The 12,507-nt window shown below is 36.1% G+C and overlaps 1 protein-coding gene across 2 annotated transcripts in view; it reads right to left on the bottom strand.

Moving 5' to 3' along the window:
• The window catches only part of LOC135136145 (centrosomal protein of 164 kDa), a 108,635-nt gene that overhangs the window by 61,137 nt on the left and 34,991 nt on the right, over positions 1-12,507 (bottom strand). The window contains exons 2-3 of one of the 2 annotated variants that reach the window (XM_064065281.1): positions 8,100-10,171; positions 7,934-8,049 (exon numbers count right to left, since the gene is read on the bottom strand). In XM_064065281.1, the coding sequence (XP_063921351.1) occupies positions 7,934-8,049; positions 8,100-10,171 (2,188 nt within the window). Of the gene's footprint in view, positions 1-7,933; positions 8,050-8,096; positions 10,172-12,507 lie in introns of both variants that reach the window. The other variant, XM_064065280.1, reaches the window with a different exon arrangement.

Below are 12,507 nucleotides of genomic sequence, written 5' to 3'. Positions count from 1 at the left end.
ATATCTCCATTGAGTGACCTTGAATAGAATCCATTATCAAGTGAAAGTCCTGTTAAATTAAGCCGAATTATTTCTCTTTTTGTAACATCTTTCCCTTTCATCTACATCCTTTCTAAACCACATTTGATAGCGCTATTCGAGTTATAAATACAAATTTTGTCACCTTATGTATGACTGTTTATATTATATATTATTTTTATATCACGCTTGAAAACATTTTTTCTGAAATTAATTATTATACGTGATTAAACTGTGAAATGGTAACAATGTGAACAGTGTTTCGATCATCAATATATTTTTTAATAGATGAAAAGTTACTCAAGTCTTGTAATATTAACAACTATCACAATATTTGTAGCCATAAATTTCATTGTATTATAGTATAAAATCGTTAAATATGTGACACGAAAAAATTAGCAGCACGTTTAACAAATTTGAGGACGCTGTTCCTCACAAATGGGATAATTACAATGCCTATTTATAGCACCATATAAATAAAAATATATATAACAAGCCCGAAGTTCTTTCGCCACAGCCAATAATTATAAATAGCAAAAATAGCAAATGCGCCAGCAACTTTAATTAATTTCCACCGTTGCGACAAACCCATAACTCGACATTGAAAACATTGCCTAAATCACGTTTTTTAATAACATAATCGCATCAAACACAATCAGTTTCCGTGATAAAACCCACATTTTCTCGGTATTGTCAAACCATTACAAAAACTAATTTAAAAAAACCGATAAAGCGATCAAAACACCCACCGTCTCTCCGAAGTCCTCTGCGTTAAAAAATCATAAGTCATCACCTAACGCAATTAATAGAAAATCTGATGCATCCTTATAAAAATAACTCGCTAAAATTATCACAGCACACATCAGGAGCAATTGACACACGCACGCGACTCGCGATTATCGTCCGTATGTCGGGCGTTCTAAGGCACTGCACTGCGGACCGCAAGGATAACTCCTGCTGGAAAGACCGCTCGATCATACATTTCTGCCGGGTGACCGGTAACTGTGCGTCGATTCGCTGGAACAACATAACCTCAGACTGGAGCGAAGAGGTCGGACGGTGTCGCAAGCGGTCGGCGATGATGAAAGGAGGGTGGGTTCGGGATCGGGATTCGGGAAAGGGTGGTTATTCGATAAGTAAACAACGGGATGGCGAAAGCGGTGTGAGGGTGGGAGGTACAGAAAATGGTGCTTCCATTATTTATTAGGGTTAAGTTTTGATGAACAAAAAGGGATCAGTGGGTCAGCCCACGAAAAACCAGAAAAACACTAGTTGTTAGTTACCAAAAAATCAGGACTTTAAAACATGCAAATCAAACATGGTGACCTTTAACATATAACACATATTTATAACCTGTTAACTAATCGTAAATAATTTTTGTTGATACATTAAATCAAACAGTTTGTTTTTAATCCACGTCAAAGATAGACGTAAAAACACATTTCGCAGTGCAAAATGCATAGCAATATTTTGAAAAATAAATCCAGCTCCAATGTAAACAATTAAAAGTTTAAAAATTAAACAAATTAGACACACTATAATCTGACGATAAAGTGAACGGTAAAAAAAATTATCAGATCGATAATAGCAAAAACCACACGTGGCACAAAGAATTTCCGTTTCTTTACAGCGATGAGCAATTCTTTAATTTCATCGCTGATTTGGCCGAGTTTTTAATATTAAGCTCTTCGGTCCGATTCGACACGCTTCTCCCTCAACCGTACTGAAAATAAAAACTCAAACCGTTAATCGCTTCTTTCCAGAGTCGGATTGAGGACATTACAAAGTTGCTTGGGTATTATTAATACTATTATTATTTTCAGTTTTGCTGGCGACATTCGCGTTTTGGAAAAATTTCGATTTGTCAGTATATGCTTAACTTCGACTGTTTATGTTTGTAATGTTGATTTCTTTTTTTTTCAAAAATTTGGTTGCCAAGGGTAAAAACTCAACACGGATTCATATATCACACATGCAAGAATGTTATTTTATAAAATTTAAAGAACATTTGTTCGGCAGAATTCTAAGATGACGTATTAATTTTTTGGGAAGGCCTTAAGCGAACAAATTTTGACTAATTTATCATCTTTCCTATAACCTTAAAACGTTTGCAATATTTCAGTACATTCACTTTTACAATTTTCAAAGAATACTATATATATTAAGAAAAAAAGGCTAAATATATACTGAAACACGTTTCAAATGGTAATTTTTGTATGGAAATATGGATTTTGGAATTAAGCTCCGCCCTTCGGCTTACGACGAATGAAAGAGATCACCAGAATTGCGATAGGGTGGGTGGGTGGGGCTTCTATTTTGTCTTTTGTTTTCTTAACATACCTGGCCATCTTTTCACAACAAGAAACTGAAAACAAGGTTAAAATGGCAAATTTGTGTAGGGAAATATCGATTTTGCAATTTGGCTCCGCCTCTCGGCTTGCGACGAATAAAAAAAATCATCAGAATTGAGACTGGGCGGGTGGGCGGGGCTTATGTTTTACCTTTTTTTTCTTTGATATGGTATCGGTATTTCCATATATAAATTTTTCTTTTAAATCTCATGTTGTGAAAAAAAGTCTACGCATAAATTAACAATTTTCGAAATATTTACAAAATTTCATTTTCAAACAGAATTTTTCGAAAATCTTTGTCCAGGACCATCAACACCTTGTTTTTGGAATCAGCTTGTCGAAATATGTTTCCCAGAATTTTTTGACAATTTTTATTCAACTTTTCAGAAATCTGAATTTTTCAAAATCTTTCAAATTTTTATCTTTGTAATCGAGCACCATTCGAAAATTACTTAGACATTTTCTTGTTTTGCTGTAGATTTTGACTTGTAGAAGTTATTTTCGGCTTTATTTGTTCGAAAATTCGAACCATTTTTCCAAGATCGATCAAATGAAAATTAACAAATTTTGAAATTTGTATTAACAAAATTTTTTCGAAAACCGTGGTCCGGAACCATCAACACCTTATATTTTTCTAATCAGTTTGTCGAAATGTATTTCCCAGAATTTTTTCATAAAAAATCTCAATTTTTCAAAATATTTTAAATTGTTAGGTTTGCAATTTTTTACCATTTTTCGAGCACGATTCGAAATTACCCCGCCCACCCACCCTATTGCAATTGTGGTGATTTTTTTTATTCTTACAAACTTAAAACACGTTTAAAGTGGTAAATTTTTGTATGGAAATATGGACTTTGCAATTAAGCTCCGCCCCCTTGGCTCACGATGCATAAAAATATCATCACAATTGAGATAGGGTGGGTGGGCGGGGCAACATTTTCCCTTTTTTTTTAATAGGTGTAGACTTATTTCGAAAACAAGAGGCATAAAACATGTTTGAAATGGTAAATTTGTACAGGGAAATATCGGTTTTGCAATTACGCTCCGCCCCTCGGTCTGACAACGAATGAAAAATTCATCACCATTGAGATCGAGATGGATGGGTGGTGCTTCGATTTCTTTTTTAATTAATACATCTAGTTTTCTTTGTATAATACGACTACTTCCGTGTCGAGTTTTCACCGCAGACATCCAGATTTTTGGAGCAAAAATCAAAATTGGGTAACATTTTACGATTTAAGTTTGAAATTGTACAACCAAATAATAAAAAAACGACGAATAAAAGAATCATTAGAATTGAGACAGGGTGGGTGGGCGGGGCTTATATTTTGCCTTTTTTTTCTTAATATACTTATCCATCTTTTCACAACAAAAAACTTAAAACATGGTTAAAATAGTAAATTTTTGCAAGGAAATATGGATTTTGCAGTTATGGGGCGGAGCATAAAATATAAACCCCGCCCGCCCACCCTATCTCAATTGTAATATTTTTTTGATTCGTCGTGAGCCAAGAGGGAAGAGCTTAACTGCAAAATCCGTATTTCTCTACGAGAAATTAAAAACATATTTGGTGTATCGTGTTGTTCAAAGAATCTTATGTATATTAAAAAAAGGCAAAATATAAACCCCGCCCACCCACCCTATCTCAATTGTGATAATTTTTTTTATTTTTAAAACACGTTTAAAATGGTAAATTTTTGTAGGAAATATGGATTTTGCAATTAGGCTCCGACCCTAGGTCTGTCAACGAATGAAAACTTCATTACTATTTAGATCAGGGCAGGAATGGGTGGGACTTAATCTTTAGCTTTAATTTTTTCTTAATATACGTACTATCCTTTGAACAACACGATACTCAACAACATGTTTTTAATTTCTCATAGAGAAATGAGAATTTTGCAGTTAAGATAAGCCCTCTTGGCTCACGATGAATAAAAAAAATAATCAGAATCGAGACAGGGTGGGTGGGTGGGGCTTATATTTTGCCTTTTTTTCTTAATGTATGTAGACTTCTTTTCACAACATGAAACGTAAGTGTAGGAAATATGGATTTTGCAATTAGGCTCCGCCCTTCAGTCTGACAACGAATGAAAAATTCATATTAATTGAGATCGAGACGGATGGGTGGAGCTTCTCTTTTGGCTTACTTTTATAATCAATACATTTAGTTTTCTTTGCATAACACGATTACTTAAGGACATATTTCATATGGTAATTTCTCGTAGAAGAATAAGGATTTTGCACTTAAGCTTACGACGAATAAAAAAAAATCATCAGAATTGAGACAGGGCGGGTGGGCGGGGCTTATATTTTGCCTTTGTTTTCTTAATATACACTTAAGTTTCATGTTGTGTAAAGAAGTCTACATATATTAAAACAAAAAGGAAAAGTCGACCCGCCCACCCGCCCTATCTCAATTGTGATGATTTTTTTATTCGCCGTGTACCAAAGGGGCAGAGTTTAACTGCAAAATACTTATTTCTTTACAAGAAATTAAAAACATGTTTTTCAGTACCGTGTTGAAAAAAAAATCCCGCCCACCCACCCTATCGCAATTGTGATGATTTTTTTATTCTTAGAAACTTAAGACACGTTTAAAATGGTAAATTCTTGTAGACTAATGTGGATTTTGCAATTAAGCCCCGCCCGTTGATCTGACAACGAATGAAAAAATCATCACAATCGAGATAGGGTGGGTGGGTGGGCTTAAGTAATTTTCGAATGGTGCTCGAAAAATGGTAAAAATTACAAAGATAAAAATTTGAAGATTTTGAAAAATTCAGATTTCTGATAAGTTGCATAAAAATTGTCAAAAAATTCCGGGAAACATATTTCGACAAGCTGATTCAAAAACCAAGGTGTTGATGGTTCTGGACATAGATTTTCGAAAAATTCTGTTTGAAAATGAAATTTTGTAAATATTTCGAAAATTGTTAATTTATGTATAGACTTCTTTTCACAGCATGAAACTTAAAACATATTTAAAATGGAAAATTTGTATAAGGAAATACCGATTTTGCAATTAGTCTCCGCCCCATAATTGCAAAATCCATATATTTCCTTGGAAATTTTAACCATGTTTTAAGTTTCTTGTTGTGAAAAGATGGCTACGTATATTAAGAAATTTTTATTCGTCCTGAACTAGGGGGACGAAGCTTAACTGCCAAATACTTATTTCTTTACGAGAAATTAAAAACATTTTTTGAATATCTTGCTGTTCAAAGAATACGATGTATATTAAGAAAAGAAGGCAAAATATATACCCCGCCCACCCACCCAGAGATTTTTTTATTCATAGAAACATAAAAGATGTTTAAAGTGGTAAATGTTTGTAGGGAAATATGGATTTTGCAATTAGGCTCCGCCCCTCGGTCTGGCAACGAATGAAAAGTTCATTACTACATATTTAGATTTTTTTAATTTAATTTCTCGTAGAGAAATAAGAATTGTGCAGTTAAGCTCCACCCCCTTGGCTAAACACGAATACAAAAAATCATCAGAATTGAGACTGGGTGGGTGGGCGGGGCTACATTTTGCCTTTTTTTCATAATATGTGTAGACTTATTTCGACAAGAAACTTAAAACGTGTGTAAAATGGTAAATTTTTGTAATAATCAACTTAAATCCTCCACTTTTCTTCTACAACCCCTTTAAATGCGACAAAAGTTGAACGTCAAAAAAATGCATTAAAAAAACTTGAGACAAAAATTGACTTTTTTTATTTTATAAAAAACGCAATAAAAAACTTCAGCGTCAAAATTGGCCTGTTTGGTTAAAACATGATAAAATAGATTAAAAAAAACAACTAAAAAATGTTTATATATAAATAACGATAATCGAATCCTTAAATCCGAGTCATTCAGATGAGAATTGGATTTGAAATAATAAACAATGCTTTTGGAATCATCAATATTTGGTAAATACAAATAAAATCGGCAAAATTGATTAACGATTTACGTTTCCAAAATTTCAGAGCAGTTTAAAATTTAAATTCCAAGATGTGGTAATTTTGATTTTTTCGCTAAAAATCTTGATGTCTAGGATAAAAATTCATAAATAAACCACATGTGCAGGAGCATCTAATTTTATAAAATTTAAATAACATTTACTAATACACATATACAATTTAACAACTGGTTCAGTGATTTTAATAAAAATCCGGACAGACGATACACAGACTTCACAAATTACTAAAAATTGCGAAAATCGTGAACACCTTAGGTTGAATTTCGCAACTTCGTCTATTATATCATCAATTCTTTTATCTTACAAGAAAATTTTTCTTCTCACGTTATTTTGTCTTTCCGTGTTTCCATTCAAGTTCACTCGAATTTCATAATAACGGAAAACGTTTTACTAGTTTTCAAAATACGGCGTGTCCCACAACACTCGCCCACTCCCGACGTATTTGGAAACTGCTACGAAAAGAAATAAATTGTGGGTTTTATATTATGTTTATTTGTCAACAATTTGTTTACGGTTACGCTTCCGAAACTGTAAGGTGTGTTAAATTTTTTAAACCTCAACCAAAATAAACACAATACTGTTGTACTATTTATGCAAAGAATGCTTTTATCGAGTCGATCGTTTTTTAAGACGTAGATTTCTAGAAAGTAATAAAAATAGTGAGCGTTTTTAACAACGTAGAAACACATTTCGACTGGAGTAATTTACAGTGAGTAATTAACTATTGTATCGATAATGTGTAAAAATAAGACTATGGAATTAATTGACCTACATTGACAAATGCTGATTTAATGATCTCTTAATAGTCGTTATTTCTGGATAAAAGTAAAGGTAATTGAGTGTAACTGGATAGGTATTTGCAAACAATGTAAAGGATGACTCGTCCTTCGTTGTATTTAAACTGATGTCCTGTATTTGTAATGACAATTGTCAGGAGTAGAGGAATTTGCTAAATCCAAAACATTACAGCAGATAATTATGTTTATTTAGATTAATATCGTTGGCTTCCTGTATCGTATGGTAATTTTTCTAATTAACTACATTAAATATTTCTAGTTAATTAAAGACATCGAGTATTAAATGTCTGTGGGAAAAAACGACATATTAATTAAATTTAAAGAATCTAATTGTTAGTTGCATCCGACGATTAGGTAACTTTTTTGACGATTTTAACTGTATTTTTGCGACGAAACGAAACGTTGTGAAAATGTTTCAATTCTAACAGCAAAAGACAACGGCCAACGAATTAATAAACCCCCCACGTTAACCGGATATGTTGCTTATACTCTTCTAGTAGTTGAATATTGAAATAAATACATATTAAATATTTCCAAAGTGTCCCCGGAATACGAAATGAGCTTTTTTCTCTCGTTTAAACCCACAATTTTACACCCAACGAGTGCCATAATACCATATTCTCATGGTCCGTTTCTCCACTGATCGAAATTGGACCCACGAAGACGTAACATTAGCAAATCGAAATAATTACTTCCGGTTCAATGACTCCCACTTGTAAAACCCAGAAGGTCAGACGCTACTAAATTATAAGGTAGCGAAATTTTTTCTACACTTAAATTAATCACGAAAAAATCACTTACCCACTGTAGTTTTCGGCGGCGTTCCTGAAGCACTTATATCGCTGAAAGAACTATGGATGCTACTTTCTACGTTGTTCTTCGTGGTTGCGCTCCCAGTCCGAGCCCTAACCCTCCTCCTGAAAAAACCCAATTAGTTTTCAGAAATTTCCAAAAAAAAACTCACAACTTGGTGTTTGGTGACTTTTGACTAGCCGCCTGCCGAGGTCCCACTTTCCTCACTTCGTTCTGCCTCTGGACATTCCCCACATTCACGCTACTAAACACTTTTGATTTAACCTCTTTCAGGTTGGTTTTTTGCTCAGTCTTGGAGATTTTATTCATCACAGCATCCCACCTACCGACGGTTTTCTTAGTCGAAATTTTCTTCTCCCCTTGAGGACTCGACTCCAGCATGGCTTTAACCTTCGAGGGGACTTCGCGCTTAGGCAGCTTGAATTTTTTCGAAACGTTTTCCTCTTTGGCGTGTCTTGGGGAACGCACACTGGGGCTTGACACCACAGGACTTGGAGCGTTGCGCTTCTTCGGATTTTCTTTCTGGATTTTTGTTTGTTCTTTGTCTTCGACGTTGGCGGCGGCTTTTTCTAGAATTTCTTGGATGTTGTTTTGACTGTTCCCGGAGATGGTTTTGGAGGAGGTGTCCGAAGGGGAGACGTCGGTCGCCAGGTTGCTGGCATCTCGAGGATCCTCTTCGTTCCGCGTGTTGGATTCAATGTCGGTGAAGATGCCACTGGAGTCCATGTTTTCGCGGTTGTTGACGTAGATGTCGGCGGCGGCTTGAGGGTCCACTCCGTAGAGGGTCCCGTCAATGACTTGTGCTCTTCGGTCGCCTCTTAGTGGGTTTTCCTCGTGGTTGTCGGCGTCGCTTTCCGTGTAAAAGTCGGAGTCTGTCATGGGGTCAGGACGCCGGGTTTGGGGTCTGGGGAGAGGTCGTCGTGTCAAGGGGGAGTTGTCGGCGCCTCTACTAGCCGGTCTAGACATCTCCCCATCACCTTGGTACCCTGTATCTAAACTAGTGATGCTAGTTATACTAGTTATAAAGCTATTGGAAGTTTTTGATTTGCTGGGTTCTGTTTTGGGGTCGCTCTCCACGATTGGTGTCGGATCTAGAGGCAGATCTTCCGGTGACGGAGTCTGCTCCAACCTCGTTAAAGTAAAGTCTTTGGATTTATCAATGGTGTCTAGAGGCAACTCCATATTCATCGTGGTGTCAGTTTTTAGTGTTAAATTACTGATTAATTGCTCATCAATGATCCCAAGACTAAAGTCCGTAACGCTAGCGTCCACAAGATTCGGACTCGGAAGTTCCGTTTTCGCCCCCGGATTAGTCCCCGGACTCGGCAAATCCGCCTTCTCTTTAATTTCCCCAATACATTCCGAACTTGGTGTTCTGGAGTTTATCACAGACATGAAGCTCATCCCATCCACCATTTGCTCGGGAGTGAGAATCCCCAGACTCTCCTCAAACTCTAACGAGTCCCTCTTACTCCCATCATCGTCTATAGTACTCGTCGTCGTCAGCTGCAGCTTCCTCAGCAGCGACTCCTCGAACTCCCCGCGCACCGGCGTCGAGTGACTGAACTTACTCAACGCCGCCAACGCCGCACTCCCAAACTCGAACGAGCCGAAACTCTGGTTAGTCCTCAGCTGCGGCAGCGACGACGGCTTCTCGATCGAGTGCAACACCGCGTTGTCGATCTTCGTCGCCGTCCGCCTCCGTTTCACCTCCACCGCCAACTCCGTGAAGAGGTTCTCGCACGACTTGTGGTTCTCCAACTCGGCTTCCGTCTCGCCGTTGAGGTCGTTCTTGCTCTTGAAACGGTTGTCTTGGGACACTTCTATCACGGTCTGGTTGAGGATGTCCTCTTCGGTGGAGTCTGCTTTGTAAGTTTCGTCCTTCTGGTTGATGAAGAGCATGCTGTAGGGGCCTGAAATCCCATCTTCTATGTTGTCGTGGCCTTCGAGGAGCGAGACTTTGGACAGTGGCGCCATCAAGCCGCAGCTCTGCGGACAAGCGAAGTAGCGGACACCGTTAACGACGCCATCGTTCTTGCCCAAGGAACTGGAAAGTTCGACACCACACCATACGCCGGTGGAGAAGTGAACGTTGCCGACGTACCGGAGAGTGCCTTCTTTTTCGACCACGCGGACTTTCTTGCCGATGTCTTTCGGGGTTATTTCAAGGGGCTTGGGCTTGAGTTGGGGAGGCTTCGACCGGAACGTGGGTATTCGAGACGACGTCTGAAAAAAAAAATTGTAGAAATAACTAATAATAATAAATCCGTGATAAATTGACGGTACTTGAAACGGTTATCTAGCATATGTTGGAAAGCTAATAAAAATCCAGGCGACGCTAATCATCACTCAAAATGTGATAGAGTTAGCGGAAGCTTGGATTACTGATGCGGTGGCAATAACATGCATATTTCATAATATGCACATAACTGAATTAATGAGTCAATGAAGCGCGTAACTGTAATAAGTATGAGCTTTTTTGTGGTCCTGTAGCGGTATCCTATATTTACTTAGTAATCAAGAGAAGCGATGTGACAAGTACCGGAGAAAAATCCGATGAAGTACCTACATCCCGTCACAGATTTTTATCTTGCGGAAATATTACTACTTTATTTGTTTCGTACTTATCTTTATTTTTTACGAACGCTAACATTCCTACAAGTTTTGTCACTGCTCGTCTAGTAGGTTCGATTTTACGAAAAGCGGCACAATTACGGTGCGGCTCGTTTTTCGGCTAAGCGGCACACTAGGTAATTACTTTAATTGTCTAGACGGTGGTCTTTTTTTGACTAGTCACTATTCCACGAAGCATAAACCATTTTCGGTATCTAGTTCATTAGGTGAGATTCGCGGTATTATTTTTATGACTCCAGTTGCCGTGCCTATTTTAAATGATTACTAACGGAAATATCCCTCTAGGCTAGTAATATTGAGTGCTGCACCTACGCTTTATTTGCATTACCTTTTGCATTCTAGTTCGATTTTTCCGGTCAGAGATGAGTAAATTGCCGCAAAAGTAACGGCATGATTGCCGTATTTTTTCTAAAAAAAACGTGTAATTCGTAAATATGTTTTCGAGTGAATATAAATATTTATGATTTTAGAAAATTATGGGCGGATTATAAACTGCAGATACAGGTACATTTATTTTACGTATTTTAAATAAGATTTGCTTGGCAACATTTTAAGGTGACGTCATCAATTTTTTGGTGGGGATGAAAATGCAAATTTCGGTTAGAGATTAACATTTACACACATTTTTCTTTCAATTATATGTATTCCGCTAGTATTTTGCAAATATCCTTATGAATCAGCAACAAGTCCAGCAGAAACCGTTTTTCCAGCACCTTTCAAAAATTACCTAGGGATTTTGATGCAGACTTCGACTTATAGAATTAATTTTTCAAATCAAATTTTTAGAAAACTAGGTCCGGGACCATCAACACGTTGTGTTTTTGTAATCAGCTTATCGAAATGTGTTGCCCAGAATATTTTGACAATTTTTATGCAACTTTTCACAAATTATAATTTTTCAGTTTTTTTTTCACGGTTTTTCGAACACCTTTCGAAAATTACCTAAGGACATTTGTATTTTGACCTGTAGAAGTTATTTTCGGCGTAATTTGTTAAAGGATCGATCAAATGAAAAGTAACAATTTTCGAAATATATACAAAATTTCGTTTTCAAACAGAATTTTTCGAAAATCTAGGTCCGCTACCATCAACACCTTATGTTTTTGGAATCAGCTTGTAGAAATGTGCTTCCCAGAATTTTTTGACAATTATTATGCAACTTTTCAGAAATCTGAATCTTTCAAAATCTTTCAAATTTTTATCTTTGTAATTTTTACCATTTTTCAAACACCACTCGAAAATTAGCTAGACATTTTCTTGTTTTGTTGTAGATTTTGACTTGAATGAAAACTAACAATTTTTGAAATATTTACAAAATCACATTTTCAAGCCGAATTTTTCGAAAATCTAGGTCCGAGACTATCAACACGTTGTGTTTTTGGGACCAACTTATCGAAATGTGTTTCCCAGAATTTTTTGACAATTTTAACGCAACTTTTCAAAAATTTCAATTTTTCATTTTTTTTTCACGGTTTTCGAGCAGATTTGAAAATTACCTAAAGACATTTCTATTTCGATTTGTAGAAGCTATTTTCGGCTTTTTTCTTCGAAAATTCCGACAATTTTTCGAGAATTTATAAAATGAAAAATGATAGTTTTCGAGATATTTCAAAAATAATATTGTCAAACCGATTTTTTCGAAAACCATGGTTCGGAACCATCAAACCCTTATATTTTTCTAATCAGCTCCTCGAAATGTATTTTTCAGAATTTTTTTATCATCTTTAAGGAACTTTTCAAAAATCTCAATTTTTCAAAATCTTAAAAATTTTTGAGTTTTCCACTTTTTACCATTTTTCGAGCACTGCCTAGACATTTTCTTGTTTTCTTGCAGATTTTAACTTGTAGAAGTTATCTTCGGTTTAATTTGTTCGAAAATTCCAACAATTTTTCCAGAATTAATCAAATCAAAACTAGCAATTTTTGAA

This window comes from Zophobas morio, unplaced genomic scaffold (assembly GCF_036711695.1).
Source record: "Zophobas morio isolate AGI-343-1 ecotype UQ-CSIRO unplaced genomic scaffold, CSIRO_AGI_Zmor_V1 ptg000026l, whole genome shotgun sequence".
NCBI classification, from domain to species: domain Eukaryota; kingdom Metazoa; phylum Arthropoda; class Insecta; order Coleoptera; family Tenebrionidae; genus Zophobas; species Zophobas morio.
Note: the sequence above shows the minus strand (reverse complement) of the source record. Positions and strands in the feature narration are given on the sequence as shown.